We start from the raw sequence: 19,597 nt of genomic DNA on the forward strand, positions 1-19,597 counted from the left end.
CTTTCCATCACTGTCATCAGCATGAAATCTGGACTTGTGTGACTTCTTAAATAGAAATATGTTATGAAAAGACAAATTGAGTAGGTTTTTAGCAGCACTAGTATTCTTTACAATTTACTGTGCAACTTGTTTTTGCTTGTGATGAGTATTATTTAGGTTTGCAGCTGGTTGCAGGAGTGAGTTTGTCATTAAGTGAAATTATCAATGGATTTTGCTAATGAAAACATGTATAGAAATACAGTGCCATGAAATAAAACATGATATGTAATCTGTCCTGCCTAAATAGGTTTGCTATGTTCCATACAAATTCAGTAAGTCTCTTCTTGCTTACCAGGAGCTCTCTGGCTGCCTTTAGTCGCTTGTTGGAGGATAAGTATCCACTTTAACTTCTTTAAGTCCACAGAGAAGTCTGTATAGTTCAGGTCGGTCAGGTCTGCAATTGGAGAGGGATTTCAGGTCAGTGTGCAGTAGTCAGAGTAGTCATTCATGATACAGGAGGTTTGCAGTTGAGGCTGTCTTCTGTGTCTGAGTGTGAACATACATCTGTTTCCCTTCACCTTCCTACAGGTTAAGGTATTTGGTGAGAAAGAAATGAAGTTCATACTCCAAATCATGGCCCCAAGACTCTTTGCTTTTATCTATTGACAATATGCTATAAAATTTGTATATATATATTACGGGGAGCAGGATCTGGAACCCCACTTACATCTTTCTTCTACCTCCCACCACCTGAGTGCTTCAGTAGCTAAACAAGAGTGAAAACTTCTATCAGCTCATTTTCTGTCTCTGTGCCTTTCATTGTTGGTTGCATAGCAGCTTTAAGTGTTCTTACTAGTATATCTTGTAGGATGATAGAGCATTCCCAGGAAATGTGGGAATTTGGGGCTGAGGAGGGACTGGAGCCCAGTTATCTTACTTCCTGGGTATGCTTCAGTGCTGTAAAATATCTGGGAACCATTACCACCCTCTGTCATGCAAACAGTATCACAACTGGATCTATCATGTTTTATTTTTCTCGAGGTGGAGAGATGTCAAGTATCAGGATGCTTTATTATCTGTAGTTGTTCTGAAATCGGTACCTTTTTTTCTGATTATAGAGGAAATCTGTGTGTTCTATCAAGAAAAATCTCCTTCCCCACCCCCTTCCCTGCAGCCAGGCACCTAACTTGGGCATATTTGTTTCCACTCAGTAATTCAAATCAAGACCAAAACATACTTTTCAGAAAAATACCTAATTGCTTTTCATTCCACTATTTAGAACTGTTGGTAAGTTGAGGGCTCCTGGGAAATCCAGGAACAAGTATCAATAAATTATATATAAAAGGAATAATATGGTCAAACTGCATGAGTGCTTGTGAAGTTAGCTGTTCTGTCCTGAAGCAGCTGTGTCCCATATAAACTAACAAACACCCTATACTCTGGGGACACAAGCTGATACCATGAACAGCCTTCCAGACCTGTTCTCATGCGCTGTGATCTCAGCCTGCTAGTACTTGTAAATGAACATTTTCATGTATTCAGCTAAAGAGGCAATGCAATGTGATGCAGGTGTCCATGCTGGGTTTTCAGTAGTGGTTTCAGACCCACAAGGCTATTTTAGAACCTAACACTTACTGTTTTTTCCTGTTGAATCCAGTCCTTTTTGGTGAACTTTTAAGCAACTTGATCTCTTGAGAAATTTTTTAGAGCTGTAAGTATGAATAAACTGGGTAGTAATGCAGTATGACTGAGTGTCTTAGTAAACAAGTTGTGTTACTGTGTCTGTTTTACTAAGCATAGGAGGGGGGCACAGTAGTTTCCATGCAGAATTGTGATACATTTCCCAGTGCTGCTGGCATGCAGGAATGTGTATTCTCATCTTTTTTTTGGACTCTCAACTTTGCAGGGGAATCTTCTGAACTAACCAGTAACATACACTAATTGTGGCACATAACCTCAGATAACCATACTGGAGGAGCTGGTCTCCTTAACCTAAGCAGAAAATCAGTTTCCTGTAGATTTTAACTCTTTTTAACAAAGAGTTAAAAATTTTAAGTCCTAATTAATTTGTTATATATTATTTTAACATATGATGACCCACTAAAACAGAGTGGTTATGGAAGTGCTTATCTTGAGTATTTGGTGACTATGTTTGTTTTATTCCGTTAACTTAGAGATAATAACTGACAGAGAGAAATGAAGCCCAATGTGAAATAATGCTGATTCTTTTATCCTGTAGTGTCACAGTAGCTGAAGTGGTTATGCCTTAAAGCTTTTGCAGGACACAATTTGAGTAAGCAATTTTGGTATGATGAATTTTTGTGTAAAAGCTGTTTCAATGCTAAAGAATTTCTTATTTTGCACATTAATCTGGGTTAACGTCCCATTCTTTCTAGATTACTGCAAGCAGTTCAAAACCTGCTCCGTTAATGTCTGCGAAGTTGTTGGGGAGAAAGAATATAGTGGTCTTGATGAGCTATGCTGTTGCTAGGCTGGTAGATCAATAGGCTGTTGAAGACAGGCTTACTTCTAGCACTTCCATGTGGATTGGGGTGCTGCAAAGTCCTGCTTTTGAGACTGCACTTTTGTTGTCCGTTTTGACTGTTCCCATCAACTTCGCTTCCCCTGCATGGGGATACTCTGCTACCTCATCTCTGGTACAAGGTGAGGAGCTGGGCCTCTCTGTGAAAGGCAGCCATCACAAGGCTGGACCACATCCAGGGAACAAATAGTTTTGCAGGGTGAGTTACGGTTTTGGTTTTTGATTAAAATTTCTTGCTTTTCAATCATCAGTGCTTACCCCCAGTCTCTACTTCATGAAGAAGAATGCATCATGTAGTTTCTTGATCTGGTGGTCCTGGAATTTCCTGTGCAAGCAGTGTATTCCAGCTATAATTCAGTATTACAGTAACATTTACATTGATTAAGTAAGATAACGGTTAAGGTCACAAATGAAGAATTACCTATTTAAGATTTGTCGGAAAATGTACACCACAAACTTGGAAGTTTTAATCACAAGTAACTCCTTGGTGTGAAACATTTTAATTTCTGTACCTGTGCCTTTCTGAGCAATATACTTCTCTCAAGACAGAGCAGCAAGATACCATTATACCACTTACTTTATAGTGAATTGCTGCTTTGCAGTGAGTTGTTGTACAAGCAGACATGCTTGGAGTTGTAGCATGTCCAGGCAAATTTGGGTTTGTAATTAACAGCATTTGTTGTGAGAGTTCTGGCCGTCAGGAGTTCTTACAGAGGCATGGGTCATTGCTAGATGTCTGTAGTGTCTGTGTAATTGCTGTTGCATGTCACTGGGGTTGTTTGGTTTCTCCAGTTAAGAAAATCACTGTGTCCTTTTTTTTTTTTTTTCCCCAGAAATGTGAATGGGATTCATCTTGCCAGTCCATAAAATTCACCCTGAAAAGCGTGGCCCTCTGCTAAAGCCAGTAAACCTTTCTGGAGTGAGGGAGGAAGGAACTTTTTTAGCAGGGTAGCCATCAAGTCCTGAAACAGGCATCTCCAGAGACTATCTAATTCTGCTTATTTTAGAAACATGTCTCTTCCTGCTCTTTTTATAACCAGAGCCGTGATAACTGCGGTTGGGGGCTAACTGTGTGACCAATGTAGTCCAGTATACAGCCACTGACTGTGGCTGAGAAGCAGTATCCTTTGCTTTTTTGTCCCCAGTTCTCTTTTTCTCCATCCCTATCTCGCCACCTCTGCCGTGCCAGGACAAGCAGTTTTGTCCCCAGATGGCTGAAACAAGCCACTTTCTTTGTTGAATTAGTGTCTCAGCCAGATCTTTTCCTCGCTCCAGTGCTCCTTGGTGGCTGCGCTAATGCTGGCACTGGTCAGAAAGGAAAGCAGTAAGAATAATCAACTAGAAGGTTGATTAGTGAGGATGAATAATAGACAAGGAGGATGGGGCAGCTCTCTTAAGGGACTTTCTATCCTTATGCTAGATGGCAGTGGCTGTAAGCATAATCTTGGCTCTAGGAGGGATCAATTCCATAGAGCATTTCTCAATCACGCTTTAAACCCATGAAAATGCAGCTGATGGAAAGAGGTGTCAGTCTGCGGGAAGCACGAATGCTAGTCCAAAAGTGTGAGTTGCTTATTTCTAGGTTTATAAGTGGGGATGTGAATAAGTAGGTTGTCTGGTTATTGCCTCAAAAAGGTGGCTTCTGCACAACTCAACTCTCACTGTATGTTTAAATGTTTCCCCCGTGGTCCGAAGCATAGTTATGTATTTCAATAGAAGGCTTTGCAGCAAGGCACGCTTCAGTATGCTGTATGGGCAGATGCCTTGTAGTGTTTTCCTTTGGTTGGCGTTGGCTTGGTGGATGCCGGACTACTGGGTCAGATGAGGAACTGCTCAGCTGAGTGAAATAATACTACAGTGACCTAATGCCTTGTTGTTAACATTGCCTTATACCAGTATAAACTGTGGCCTGTGTTAGGTGGGGTGAAATGCTGAGCTGAAGAGTGGTAAGAGGAGAGCAGCATAGCCATCAATATTTCATTTCAAAGGAATTAATGTTTCTGTAACACTTACCCTTTTTTCTTGATCCCATTTAACCAGTTAATTTTCTGCACAGATGCTATTGCTGTTCTAATAAATAAATTTAAAAAGCCGCAAAAGGTTTTAGTGCTGTGGAGTAGTAAACTTGATTTCTAAATATCTTGATGATTAGCAGAATACAATGGTGCTAAATATTTGATTTGCAAATTCAAAATTAGTCTTACTATGGAGAAATAATTCTTCCTTTTTCCTGTTGTCACTTAATGAGTCTCTCATTTCAAATTAGAAGCTCCAGAGATTTCCATCAAAGCTGGTTTTGTAAAGAAAAAATTCTCCTAGAGCATTACTGTTTGTAGAGAGAGTTAGCAAAAAAACTTGGAAAGCAGCAAGTCTAAACATTCAAGGTTATGTCCATGTTTGTCTACCTAAAATATTCAACAAAAATAAAGTACGGTTCACAAATGTGCAGAAATAATTTTAAAACCAGTTTTTCCAACAGCATACCATTTGCAGCCTTTTAAAAAGGATCCAAATGGTGATATAGTTGTTAAGGAGATTTCAGTTCTTGGCAAGCTTACCTTTTGTAAGCTTTGAGCTGCTTTTTTTTGGGGGGGGGGATCACTTTCAAGGATTCTGGGATATTTTTCAAGGACTTAATTAAAAAGAGGAAAACAAGTATAATAGAAAAATACGTAAATGTTGCGCAAAAAAAAATCATTTCTTTCTTGCAACAATGGGTTCTTTTCTGTTCCCGTCATCTGTGGTTCAATACTGACATGGGGTTTAGTTCCAGCTCCACCAATGGTTTCCAAAGGCTTCCTTTGGCTGTCTAGTGTAGTTAGGCGTAGTTTGTTTTGGTTTATTCCCTTAGCAGAAAAATCTGCAACAGGGCAATCCACAGTACTAACCAGTGACTTGCAGGAGAATGTATTTGACACTGTTGTGACCAGGCTGCTGCAGTGGCCAGGAGGAGTTTTGGAGCCTGAGGATATGCATCGTTTTGCTTGCATTGAAGACCAATCAGAATTGAATCCAAATGAGCAAATCTTTACTCGAGTTTTTCCAAAACTCAGCAGATGGAAAAGCTATTAAGCCGTGGAGGTAAAGGAAGCGAGCTAGCGTGTGTCGGCGGGCAGGCGGCTTGCTTTAGGAGAGGCATTGGCTTAGCCATATATGGAAGAGGACATTTTCCTTGTTAACTTTACGGGGAATCTGTGCCCAGAACTGCATTCATCATGCGGATGCATTTCCACAGGAACGTTTCTCATCCAAATGGTCTTAATCATAGTTTTAGCACTGTGTCACATCTTTGCTGACTTATTTATATAGTCTGCATGGGCTTGCTGTGCATCTGCTGCTAGTCTGCCCTAAAAAGGTGAACTGTTTATAATTTTCTCATTTTGGCTAACGGAAAAGACAGTACTAAACTGATGCCAGCAGCTTAGTTTTTTTCTTACTGAAAAGCCCAGCCTGTTCTGGGCTGTACTTAAAGCAAAACTGCTTCTCAAGTAGCAAAATATCATTTCATTTGGGGGAAGTAAGGTTTGCTAAACAGAGAGCATACCTACCATAAAACCAGAAAAGAAGGAACCTAAAAGTTAAGCAGCCTGGTAAGGCTTTCCCCTCCAGACTCCAGTCCGATAGGTGTGCTCCTGCACCATGCAACCAACCACTCTCTTTCTCTAACCTTGATTCAGTCCCTTTGTCTTCCACCTACTCGCATTTATTGGATCACGGTTCCCCTCTGATCAAGGCTCGTGGTTGCACAGGTTTGATTTAGGTGATTGCTTATAGAGGGGACTTAAAGAGTGTTCGTGAAAGAGAGTTTTTGCAAATGAAGGGCTGATCACCTCTGCAGTGATGGGTACAGGGAAAAATTGGGTTAGATACGTACAATAAGTAACGCTCAAAAGTTAAGTAAGGTATAATTCACAGTTCAATTTTTTCTTTGATTTTTTAGTCGGTAATTTCTTATGTGCATATGCGTAACTTCTAGCAAAGTCATTCTACAGCAAATTCTCTAAACTCCTACATATAAAATCCCTCCTGCCCTCTGCCTACAACATCCATTGAAGAGAAGAGCAGGCCAAAATTAATTATCAGAAAAGTATGAACTGTCTAATACTGTTGTTGGATACAATTTGTTAGCAAACGGTTGGCTTCTGTTTGAAACCTTTTCCACCAGATTTTAGAGCAGCTATCCCTTCTCCGTTAGGTCTGGCTGGATGTGGAAAGTAACAATTATGAACAACCTTAAATCAGTGTGGGAAAACTAAAGCTCAACTGCTGTGCTAATTTAAGCATTGCTCACTTTGCTAACTTATATGAATAATAGTACATCTTCTAGAAAATGACAGGTTCATTTTAAAAAATTCTGCCAAAGTCACTTTTCCTTGGCTATATTGCAAGATACTTTTTAGAACAAAAAGATATCAAGAATATTGATGTTTCCAGGGTGACTAGAAAGGTTTTAATTAGCAATAAACATCTTAGGATGACCAAGGAAATTGGCAGCCATGGTCCAAGTTCTCAGAATTCCTATACTGAATAAAAGAGAAATGGAATTTAAAACTGTACCGAAATGTCAAAGATATGACAACTGACCGTGGCTGACTACCTGCTATTAGAGTAGAAGAAAATTTGGAAAAAGACGGTCTATTTGAAACCTATTTTTAGAATGACATCCTAGCTCTGGAGTACTAAGTGAAGTCTTGCCACTAATTAGGGAACATGACAAGTCAGTAACCCTAAATTGTGGTTTATAAGCATTCAAAGCTTGTCTCATAAAGCATATAGCTTATATAGTTTGTATGTATGTATTTTTTTCTGCCAGGCTTTCATTAAGATTTATAGCACTGAACAAAGAGTAGAGTTTTTTCTTTAATAAGGATGGTGTCCATTAATTCTCTGTTGTCTAAAGAGCCAAAAATGGGGCTGGGTTTATATCAAGGATGCTTTATGTTGCATATTGTGAGAGGTAATTTCTAGTTCAGAGTGTAAGGTACAAAGTTAGCCTTTAAAATGCCCTTTGAAGATTCTGAGGAAAGTATTTTGGAAAGTGCTTTGACATTTATCTTAAAACAGAGACTTCAATAGAGAAGCTCACTTCCGTCTTCTGTATCTGTGGTATCTTTATTTAGAAGTGTCTCTGTGATAACATTCAGAGCATAAATTTTTTTTTCTATGATGTTAATAGATTTGTTTGGGTTCTTCCGCCACAGACTGAACAGTGTTTCCAAATTCCTCATAGCTTGCTGGTTTACCTCACATAAGAGTATTTAAAAATAATTTAAGAAGCTACCCTGTTTGATGTCTTCTAAATACAGTTGGTTGTATTAGAGCAAAACTGTCCAGCTGGTACAACTAAGATAATTTGATTTGCGTCTGCTCCATGTTCCTTGTCTCCTCTGAAACAGTTACATGTCTGCAGTTTCATGCAACTTAGGTGTTTTTTTTGCTTGTTTATGATAAATCATACCATTTGGTCTTCCGGTTCTGTGTTTCAGACAAAATTGCTCACGTGGGCTGGCATCCTCTGTTGCTTGATATGGAATGGATTTGCTCAGCAAGGTAAGTCACGTGATTTCATTGCAGTCGTTTAATGTTGCTTTAAAACTACATATACTTAGCAGTCATGTAGATAAATATGTCATTGTTAGACAGTGCAATGGCAATGTCAACCTTATCTCATGTTAATAACCTGTTTGTAGTTAGAACTTAAGTTTACAAAGCCAGAATAAAACAAACTAAAATTTTATTGTTGATAGCACCTTTTTATAAATGAAGTGACTGGTTTGTGTTCTTCGCTAGGTGGAAGCGACTGCATAAAAGCTAATGCAAAATCATGTGGTGAATGTATACAAGCAGGACCAAACTGTGGTTGGTGTAAAAAAACGGTAAGTGTTGCAAAATTCCTTTTATGGTTTGTTTTTTTTCGCTTGGTTTCAAATTTTAGTAAATACTTCAAATGTATAGAAAGGTCTATTTTCATTAATAATAGTTTCCTGTAGCTTTTCAATTGGATACTTACTTGTACTTAAAAATTCAGATTCTGTTATTTTCCTGGATGTCCTCATTTGAGTATAATTGCTTTTCACAATGTGTTTACTTCTCCTTTTCTTAATCTTAAGTGTATACAGACCCTACAGGCTGTCTCATAGTTATTTAAAATCATTCCAGCATGGAATCTGTCTGGGTATGCTCAATTATATTCTTCCAGTGACACTGGAATAAGAGGTAATTTTAGACAGACATAGGTGGAATAGGCAAAGAGATTGAAGGTTTTCTTTTATGAAGGAAAGATGTTCAAGTTTTAGTTTTACATTGTTGGTAGACTTGGGGGGTAAGAGATTGGTTTATGTGGGTGGGTGGTTTGTTTCAGTATGAAACAGAGAGTGCTTTCTTATGTAACTAAAAATTAAATTCAGGAAATAAAAAAGGTAAGATAATCTTAAATTGTGTGACTTAACTAGTATATGCTGAAGTGTCCTCTTCAGGTTAGAAACAGAAGAAAATGTTTTCTTCAGCTCTTCTTTGGTTTGTTATACAAAGCTGAGAAATTTTCCTGTTTCTTGGTATTTATTTCCATATAGTACCTACTTACTATCCCCCAAACCAGCTTATAAACTTTAAACATTTAATTAAACTGACTAACTTTAAAATTTGGCCTTGGGCTGTCAGATTCAGTGTAGGTCCTAGTCATCAAGAACTGACAAGCTTTAAGATCTATATATTTATATGCATATTTTTTTTTGGGGGGGGGGGGGGATCAAAATTGCTAAGTTTCACTTAGAAGCCTTATTTATTTGAGGTTAGAGCTTTTTTTTTAGGTTTGAGGTAATGGTAATTTGTTGTTCAGAGCAAAGTTACATATTGGTTTTGCTTATGGATCTTACTTTGGGATTGAACTTCCCCAAAATAAGAATTGTCTGCCTTTCCCCTGCTCTGTCAGCATATTGCCATTATTTTGTCATGGAGTACCAAGGTACACTTACATAATCTTTAATTAAAGCCTTCCAAAAAACCAGAAAAGTTAAAAGGGAGGATAGTTGCCAAGTAGGCTGTAGAAACAGGTTCATGTTATTGATCACTACATGAAGATGAGAGCTTTTTCCACCTGCTGTCACTTTTAGGGTAGGATGTCCTGCTTCTATGAGAGGTGACATTGGGCTTTGTTTTTTTTATTTCGTCTTTCTTACATCTTAAACACAGATGAGTATAAGTAGATGCAAACTCCTGGACTAAATAATAGTCATGATGTATTTAGTATAATCTAATATATTTAAGGACTGTGTGTTTTCATACTGAACTTGGAAAAAAAAAAGAGTAATTGTAAAAAGTGTGGGTAGAGTGTAACAGATTGCAGATAGCTGTAAACTTGATGCTCTTTTGCCTGTGTTTTCTAGGACTTTTTGCAAGAAGGAGAACCAACATCTGCCCGATGTGATGACTTGGCAGCACTAAAGAGTAAAGGCTGTCCTGTGAATGATATAGAAGATCCCAGAGGTAGCAAACACGTGCTTGAAGATAGAGAAGTAACAAATCGTAAGATAGGTGCTGCAGAAAAGCTGAAACCAGAGGCCATTACACAGATCCAGCCACAAAAACTACTACTGAAACTAAGAGTCGGTAAGAAGAGTTTCATTCTAGTCTTCAGGTGATTTTTCTGTCACCACCACATCTGCATTTTAGTTTTGAATGTGTAACTGCTTTGTTAGAGAAACTGCTAGTGTTCATATAACCTGAATGATAGCAGAGCCATTCAGATCAGCCCCAGGTATTTAGACACTCCAAATACTGTTTGATTTTTATGAAAGGTTAGATGTTATCACTGTTTCCAATAGAACTTAGGAGAAAATAGATACAGCATGGATCGATACATATATTAGAAAGGTAAAATTGTTTTGTTTTCAGTATTTCGTAGTTGATTTTCTATAGTGTGGCTTCTTAGAATGAAAGCAGAGGAGTGAGCAAAAACTTAGAAAAGTTATGACAGCATTTCCTTTTCCTTGAAATACTGCTGTTGCCTAAAGTCTGCATGTCTGAACTGAATGGTTTCGTAGTTATGCAGCAAGATTTTGGAATACTTTCCAGAGGCTAAAGATGTGGACACAGGACTACAGTAATGAGAACAAAGTAGTTGTGTACCATTTCTAGCCCCTAAAGTGAACTTTATTTAATTCAAATGGGTGGTGAGAGGGGACAGGACACGGGGCTAGTAGCTCATGCAGTATTTGAGCATAATGGAGATTGTCCTTAAGGAGAGTTCCTAGGTACTGCAGACACATTCAACCTTGTATTTACCTGGAATAAGAGCCTGTACTCAGGGTCAGGTGCTTGGTGGTGATTGCCTTAATAAATGCAAGACGATCTGAAGAAGCTTAGTGTGATGAGGAGAGGAAAGGAAAGGAATGAAAGTTATTTTGCAATTTTGGTATTGCCTCTATTTCTAATGTGATGCTTTCAGCTTCAAACCAAATTATTGTTCCTCTGTTGACATAGAATTTTCTTCATCAGAACATATGAGGGACCTGGACAACCAGAACCTGATTACTCAAAAGATTATTACTTTGCTTTATAAGCACTTCTCTTGGCCATAAGTTTTCTGATGAGGGACTGTGCTTGCAGAGGGGGATACTTGCTTCCTCTGCAGGCTCTTTTAAACAGTAGCTAAGGAAAATCTAAAGCTTTTAGGTTTTGGTTGTTGGGTTTTTTGCCTTTTTTTTTGTGTGTGAAAACCATGCTGCATAGCTGTGTGATCCATATGCTATTAATTTTGCCCATTTACTTGTTTCCCCAGTTTGCTAATTTTGCTCATATTAAGCAAATGTTTGCTAATTATTAAGCAGACTTAAGCAGCATCAATATAACCATTTAACTTCAGTGACTGAGGGGGCAGGGGAAAAAACTTATAATTCCATTTCTTATTTCATATATAATAGGCAAAAGAATACTTTTCCGTTTTCTGGGGGGTGGTAATTCTTCTGCATTGTCTTTCAACATCAAGAGTGAGATGACATGCTTCTGTTGGCAGAACTCAGTCTGGGCTTACAATTGCAACAAATAGTAACTTGTCATTATCTCACTGCCATTTCTGTGCTCTCAGCCTTTATTTGATGCAAAGTAACTTGAAATATTCCATCCAGAACTGATTTTTCTGTTACAAGCATATTTAAATAATGTGGCATTTTTAAACTAAACCCTGAGAATTTTTGGAGTCATCTTGGATGCAAATAGATATTGAAAATTTGTGCTATAAGATCTTATAGGAACCTTGTTAAAATTATTGCAAGTATGAAGATTTGAAATAGCAGCAACTAAGAGAGCCTTGATTTTTGGCAGGCTAGTATTTTCTATGGAGAGATAAAATACCTTGGAAATACGAAGTTGGATATTTGAAAGAAATACTTCTTGAAAATTTTTTCGTCATAATTTGATGTTAAGCATTTCAATTAACAGGAGAAGAAAAATTACTCGTGTCTAGTTCAAAATCTCCATCAGTGTTTCAAAGCCTTTCCTTAAAATGGCATTTTTCTTGCCAGTGCAGTTGTAGAACTTTTAATGGTTTCTATTTGTTGTTTATTCTCTGAAACAGGGGAACCCCAAACAGTTTCATTAAAATTTAAGAGAGCTGAAGACTACCCCATTGACCTTTATTATCTTATGGACCTCTCCTATTCTATGAAAGATGATTTAGAGAATGTGAAAAGTCTCGGAACGGCTCTGATGTTAGAAATGGAAAAAATAACTTCAGACTTTCGAATTGGTAAGAAAGATTTGACTATTCTAAAAAAAAATAATTGAAAAGGTCAAGTTTCCTTCCTGGTGTTTTTCACATGATTATGTATGAAGAGTGATTTTTTTTAAATTAGCAGTATTATGGTAGATATTCTAATGTATAGAGCCTGTTGAGGAACATAAGAGTACTTGGTGTTGGTGGAGAAAGTGGACCGTAAACAGAGATGAGAGCTATTTCTGACGTCAGTTTAGCTATAATGCATTTGCATTCTGTTGTGTCATAATATAAATACGAGACTTCCATTCTTCAACTTACAGGGTTTTTATTGTTCTGTCTTAGGCTTTGGCTCTTTTGTGGAGAAAACTGTGATGCCATATATAAGTACAACACCAGCCAAACTCAGAAATCCTTGTACAGGTGACCAGAACTGTACAAGTCCATTTAGCTATAAAAATGTGCTCAGCCTTACCAGTGAAGGAAATAAATTCAATGAACTTGTAGGTAAACAGCACATTTCTGGGAATTTAGATTCTCCTGAAGGTGGATTTGATGCGATAATGCAGGTTGCAGTTTGTGGGGTAAGTGTGTATTAGTTTTCTTTACTGCTCTATTAGATGAAAATGTTTGAATACAGCCTCAGTGTTTTATGGTGGCTGACGTTTGAACATACCATCTCATGCTAGCAAGACAAGATAGACTAGGCAGACTTCATGGATACATGCATTTGCCCTTTGTAGAGACCTCTAGTGAGTGAATGAAACTAGGAAATGTGAAAGTGCTGATTAGAGATCATGTTCACAGCAGATAGATGCATTCCAAAGAAAAAGTTTTTAAAGTTTGCTGTAAAAGGAGGATCAAATTCTGCTCAGAAGTGTATGAAATCCCAAGTAAGCAACTATTTTCAAATTATTTGAAAGCTCATATGCTTTTTGTAGTTGTTGTTTCAGAACAGCTTGGTAAATTGTAACTTCTACTAGCTTCTCAGACAGTAGTAGATGGAAACATGAATTTTGTTTATTTTTGAAGACCTGATCTAGATCACTGCATCATTCTTTGATGTTTCTGAAGTCTGACAGACCATTCTATGCACCTGTACAACAGGGACTCCCAAAAAAGTGATATCCAAGTTTATTGCTTTGTTAACCATATTATTTTTGCTGTTGATCAATGGAGTCAGGACTTTCTGAAACAATCTGGAGTCTTATTTTAAAAGTGCAATGTTAATCATAGGCCTTCTGGGTTTTTTTTTGTTGCTTTTTATTTTTGGTGGTTGTGGTGGGTTGACCCTGGCTGGATGCCAGCTGCCCACCAAAGCCACTCTATCACTCCCCTCCTCACCTGGACAGGGGAGAGAAAATATAATGAAAGCCTCATGGGTTGAGATAAAGACAGGGAGAGGAGAGATCATTCAACAATTACCGTCACAGGCAAAGCAGACTTGACTTGAGGAAACTAGTTTAATTTATTACCAATCAAATCAGAGTAGGATAATGAGAAATAAAACCAAATCTTAAAACACCTTCTGTTCACACACACACACACACACCCCCACACCCATTCTTCCCAGGCTTAACTTTACTCCTGAATTCTCTACCTCCTCCCCTTCAATGGCACAGGGGGACAGGGAATAGGAGTTGTGGTCAGTTCATCACACATTGTGTCTGTCGCTCCTTCCTCCTCAGGGGGAGGACTCATCACTCTTCCCCTGCTCCAGCGTGGGGTCTGTCCCACAGGAGACAGTCGTCCAGCATGGGCTTCCCACAGGGTCACAGCCTCCTTTGGGCACCCACCTGCTCCGGTGTGGGGTCCTCCACGGGCTGCAGATGGAGATCTGCTCCACTGTGGACCTCCATGGGCTGCAGGGGGACAGCCTGCCTCACCATGGTCTTCCCCACGGGCTGCAGGGGAATCTCTGCTCCGGTGCCTGGAGCACCTCCTCCCCTCCTTCTGCACTGACCTGGGGGTCTGCAGGGCTGTTTCTTTTACATGGTCTCACTCCTCTCTCTCCCCACTGGAGTTGCTGTTGCACAACAACTGTTTTCCCTTCTTAAATCTGTTATCCCAGAGGTGCTACCACTATCGCTGATGGGCTCAGCCTTGGCTAGCAGCAGGTCCGTCTTGGAGCCGGCTGGCATTGGCTTTGTCGGACACAGGGGAAGCTTCCAGCAGCTTCTCACAGAAGCCACCCCTGTAACCTCCCCTCTACCACAACCTTGCCGCGCAAACCCAATACAGTGGTAACTGGTGTTTATGTAACACTTGTACATGGTCTTCACTCAAATTAACTAGGGCTTCAACTTGATGGAAGAATTTAGAAAAAAATAGGAAAAGGTAGGTTACAGAATTAGGCCCTGCAATTGTGGGCCAGAATGCTCACAGGACAGTGAAAAAGGGCACTCCTCTGGCAAGCACTATGCTGGGTACAAATCTGGACTAGATTGGTAAAGCCTGATGATTCTTCAGAATGTAATGCTGGGCAAGCCACAGTCTTCCAATTCAAGATTGCAGCAGTGCTCTACACACTAATGTTGTCTGCTGTGCTCAGGCTGCGTGGTAGTGACATAGAAGTGGACTTGGCATTAAAGAGCTGGACTGACATGCCTGATTTCTAAAACCCTATTGCTCTTCAGATACTCTAGTAAGAACTGAACAGACCAAAGTATATCTCAAAAAGAATGTTTCTTGCATTTGGTGAAAAACCTGCAGCAGATGTTTTGGAGCAGATATTTAATTAAATGCAAGTGCTTTTAAGGTTTGAGTGAATTACGTGATTTCTGGGATGACACTTATGCAGTATGGCTTCTCCTAAGTCTGTCTTTTTCATGCATTTCTCTCTCAAGCGTTGCTCCCCAGTGCTATAAAATAAATCGGTGCAAAATACCAAAAATCCATTTGTTTGTTTCCCAAGGAACAAATTGGCTGGAGAAACGTTACAAGACTATTAGTGTTTTCCACGGATGCTGGATTTCACTTTGCAGGAGACGGTAAACTTGGTGGAATTGTTTTACCAAATGATGGGAAATGTCATCTGGAAAATAATATGTACACAATGAGCCACTATTACGTAAGTCTTTACATCATCTTCTAGGGAAATTAATATTTCATGATGCTTAAGCTCAAAAATCTCATTAGGTCATCTGGTATAGTTTCAGACTGCTATATCTTTTCAACTTTACCCATTTACCTCTGTATTACATGAAGTGACTTTAGCTTAACTAAGGCAAGTGCACAAGAATTAGTCCAGTCTTTTTTGGAAAATTTCAAGAAATGGCAACTTTCACACTATAGTTTGTCTTGTTGGATTTTAACCTTTCTAATAATTAATAATGCTGCATGTCCGCTGGCAAACTGTGGTGGCTCTGTCCCATTATTTTATCATTTGCTAGTCTTTGTCTTCAGAAGTATTTCACTACTGTAAAAAATAATGTAAAATAGAGAGCTCCTTGTCATTTTTTTTTTAAGACTGCTTGAAATCTTATGATGCAGAGTTTATGATAAAAGTATGCTTAACAACACTGACTTCATGGTTTATTGATAGGTAGATCAGACAAAAAGTGAAAAGAAAAACATTTACTAGATGGGGTAAACACGACAAGCTTTACAAATTTTATGTGGTCATATATTCCTGAAGTTAAGTAAGTATTGTTCAATAAAATCCTAAAATTAATTCAGTTTTTTCATCTTTTCTTTATGAACCAGTGCAAAAGGTAGTGGTTTTCACTGAGATAAGTGTTATGGAAAACTACCAAAGGTAATTTTCTGAGAACATTGAGATCAGGGTTTTAACCTGGAGACTTTAAATGGTAGGGAATATGATAATGTTATTGTGGAAAAAACACCTACCTTCATGGGGCATATACGGAATGTTTTCAATGTGTGTTTGTTTTCAGAGGTTGTTTTGGTTTAGAATGGTGACACAAGCCGGCTAGTTAGAAGTCTTACCTATGTTTCTAAAGGTGATTTGTATTTATGATGTCAAAGTCTTTCTGATTGTTTTCTAGCATGTGTCCCAAATTTGAATTGCATTTTGTGCTTGATTTTTATAGGATTATCCCTCTATTGCTCATCTGGTACAGAAGCTTAGTGAGAACAACATTCAGACAATCTTTGCTGTTACTGAAGAGTTTCAGGCGGTTTATAAGGTAAAGATAAATGACACATTTCTGGTCACTGTACTTTTTTCCCTCTAACACAAAGACTGACTCAGATTTCCTCTCAAGTCATTAAAGTTGCTTGATTTGAAATTAAAACAAGTATGGAAGTAAGTGATCGTGGAAGTAATATTTTGGTATTCATGTTTTTATTATTAAGCCTTTTTTACTTGTTCAAATTGATACTGAGTGCATGTGTAATTTCTGAGGAGAAAGTGCCCCTCCTCCTTGCCCCTTTTTATAGGTGGGAGTGAGCGGAGAACATATTTGCAGTGCTACTTTTTATGAACGTTTTTACAGCAAAATAGCCGAGGGGGGTGTGGACACTGAATCAAGAGACACTTATGAAAGAGCGTATTTTGTCCTTTGTGGTCTATTTATATTCCTGATGTTTAAAATTAACTGAACTGTTGGGTGTGATTGTGAAATAGGAAATGACTGTGTAAAGGAGATGCATATTTTTCCTCATTTTAACCTAACAAGGTATTTTTTCTTTTTTTAGCTATATTCAATTTGTTAAGTTTATTTCTTTTTCATTGGAAATCATCTTTTATCTGCTCATCTATAATGCACTAGAAGTGTGGTGCTTCTTCTGTAAGGTCAAGCATTATATCACCATATAGATATTTATGGTACAAATTATACTTTGTTGTTAGTAAGACTGTAATTTTCTTTTTACTTTTGTAAATACTGAAAGGAATTGAAAAATCTGATACCAAAATCAGCAGTGGGAACATTGTCTTCAAACTCCAGCAATGTAATTCAGCTGATCATTGATGCATACAATGTAAGTTTGGATTTTATTGGGGTTTATTTTTCCTGCGTGTAAGTTATTATTAATTTTTCAGGCAGATGCTCCAAGGTAAATGTTATGGTTTTTCCTACAAAATAGGAAGTTAGTGCACTAAACTACTAATATACCACCATTGCATTAAAACCACACTAGAGATATAGACACTACGTCAATAAGAGGTTAGACGACTAGAAAGATGTACTCTTAAAGCCACTTAAAACTACAAGGAAAAAGTTATCATACATGTTTTCCCTTTTAAAAAATAAAACCCACAAACAAAAACCCCACTGTTTCTTCAGCATCTTCAGTTCTTGCCTTCCTCCCATGTGGAAGAGAAAAGGGCTATTATGCAACCTCTAGACCCCAAAGAAGATGTCTACATCAACCTCAGGGACCTCTTGGGTTTGGCCCCAGAATATTTTCTTCATAGCTGTGTTGTGTAAATGAGCACCATTTCTCCTTTGGAGTACCTGGGGCAAACAAGTGCCTCCAAGGTCCATAGAGACCTGCCCTGACCCTGCATGATCGGGTTCAGCCATGAGAAGGGGTCACCTCGGCATGGCTATGGGCAGCCCTGGGCTGGTGTTTCTCGGCATGTTGGAACTTACATAATTCCAGTGCACCCATTGGACTGGCACTTAGACTGTGCATAGTTGTATAATGTCTTCAGCAAAATGCTTATGCAACTCAATTTGAAGTTAGCAAATAACTATTGTTTTAGTCCCTTTCTTCAGAGGTTATCCTGGAAAACAGTAAGCTACCAAAAGGAGTGACAATCAGTTATAAGTCTTTCTGCAAGAATGGAGTGAATGACACACAAGAAGATGGAAGGAAATGTTCTAACATTTCAATTGGAGATGAGGTAACTTACAGTATATGTGCTGCTACTAAAGTATAAAATCCATTGAAAATGTCCAACACTCAGTATTTTTTTTTAAATAGTACAGACAAAACTCCTTTTAGTAATGTGGCACTCCATTTATTTTTCTTTGCAGGTTAAATTTGAGATTAATGTAACAGCTAATGAATGTCCAAAGAAAGGACAAAATGAAACAATTAAAATCAAACCACTGGGATTCACTGAAGAAGTGGAAATTAATCTCCAGTTCATCTGTGAATGTCAGTGTCAAAGTGAAGGAGAACCTAACAGTCCAGCCTGCCACGAAGGAAATGGAACATTTGAATGTGGTGCATGCAGGTAAATAAATAGACATTTTCTTTATTTTTGCAAAAGAGAAACATGAGCAAGACCTTTGTTTCCTTAATTAGGGTTTATTTGATTTTACTAATTTTTTTAGTGAAAGAACAAGAATTACTGTTACCGACCTATTTCTTTTAGGATATTTTGACATACTGCCTTATCTCCGAAAATAATCCCTATGCTGCAATTCATACTATTGATCATTAGATTGGCAGCATTGTAAAAGTCAGAATTCAAATTTGGCCTTGAGTCAGTACTTTAAAGCATATGGGTCTTACTGCCTTTTCTGTTTCTTTATTTAATTCTGAGGTGCATGTAACATGGCAAAAATTATGGATTTGTGGAACAAAATGAATGGGATTACTTTGTGATGGTTTTGCAAAAATTCATACTAATCAAATTACATATATCTTTCTAATGTGAGGTCTGTTGATTTTGAGAAATTCACAGGCTTCCTAGTTTTTTGGTAGGAGGTCCTACCCAGATTGGCACCAATTGTTTCATAGCAGGAAAGAGTAAAAAGTCATAAAAGAACTACCTTTTATTTTGGATGACATCCCAGTCTCTTCTTCCTGCTTTATTTCTAACCTTTTGGGGTCTTGTTACAATGTTTCTTCTAATTGCATGCATCTACAAATCTTTCAGAATATATATAATTTTTTTGTATACTTACACCTTTGAAATATCCATTTTTGCCCATCACTGGGATTAGATAACACATGTATTCGTTATTACACATTTGAAAATTAAGTAAAATGATACTGGATTTTCTGGAATTACACACAATGAAAGCAGAGTAAAATCCTTCACTGGAGACTGGTTGAAGATCAACCTAGGAAGTCAAGGTTTAAGCCTTCCCCCCCTCCCCCCCCCCCCCCAAGAAACCTAGAGCAAAAATGAAAACTGTTTCCTTTTGGAAATCCTTGAGATGAGAATGGTAAGAGCAGAATGGAATTACAGTCTTCTCCAGGAAAGCAAGATCCAGGACTTTGGAAAACAGTACTGGTGCCTGCTCAGTGAACTATAACGGAAATAAAATGTAAAATTCTCATTCCACATGGTTTAGTATGTGACTTATTAAAAATAAAGCGGAAGATACTGACTTCATTCTTAGGACTTCTGGTGTAGGGTGGACTAACATCTGCCTGGTGAAGCTGGTGGTGGTAGTTAACAGGGTGTTTGAATGACTGAGGTATGGCCCCCTAACTGCTTA

General features: G+C 38.2%; 1 protein-coding gene across 2 annotated transcripts in view; it reads left to right on the plus strand.

The window, feature by feature from the left end:
• Positions 1 to 19,597, plus strand: part of ITGB1 (integrin subunit beta 1) — a 47,074-nt gene that overhangs the window by 12,621 nt on the left and 14,856 nt on the right. For both annotated transcript variants that reach the window (XM_075046235.1, XM_075046239.1), the window contains exons 2-11: positions 8,008 to 8,071; positions 8,312 to 8,397; positions 9,907 to 10,129; positions 12,096 to 12,266; positions 12,579 to 12,817; positions 15,148 to 15,303; positions 16,286 to 16,381; positions 17,088 to 17,177; positions 17,905 to 18,045; positions 18,179 to 18,381. In XM_075046235.1, the coding sequence (XP_074902336.1) occupies positions 8,008 to 8,071; positions 8,312 to 8,397; positions 9,907 to 10,129; positions 12,096 to 12,266; positions 12,579 to 12,817; positions 15,148 to 15,303; positions 16,286 to 16,381; positions 17,088 to 17,177; positions 17,905 to 18,045; positions 18,179 to 18,381 (1,469 nt within the window). The remainder of the gene's footprint in view (positions 1 to 8,007; positions 8,072 to 8,311; positions 8,398 to 9,906; positions 10,130 to 12,095; positions 12,267 to 12,578; positions 12,818 to 15,147; positions 15,304 to 16,285; positions 16,382 to 17,087; positions 17,178 to 17,904; positions 18,046 to 18,178; positions 18,382 to 19,597) is intronic.

The sequence above is a fragment of the Buteo buteo genome, chromosome 2 (genome assembly GCF_964188355.1).
Source record: "Buteo buteo chromosome 2, bButBut1.hap1.1, whole genome shotgun sequence".
Taxonomy (NCBI): domain Eukaryota; kingdom Metazoa; phylum Chordata; class Aves; order Accipitriformes; family Accipitridae; genus Buteo; species Buteo buteo.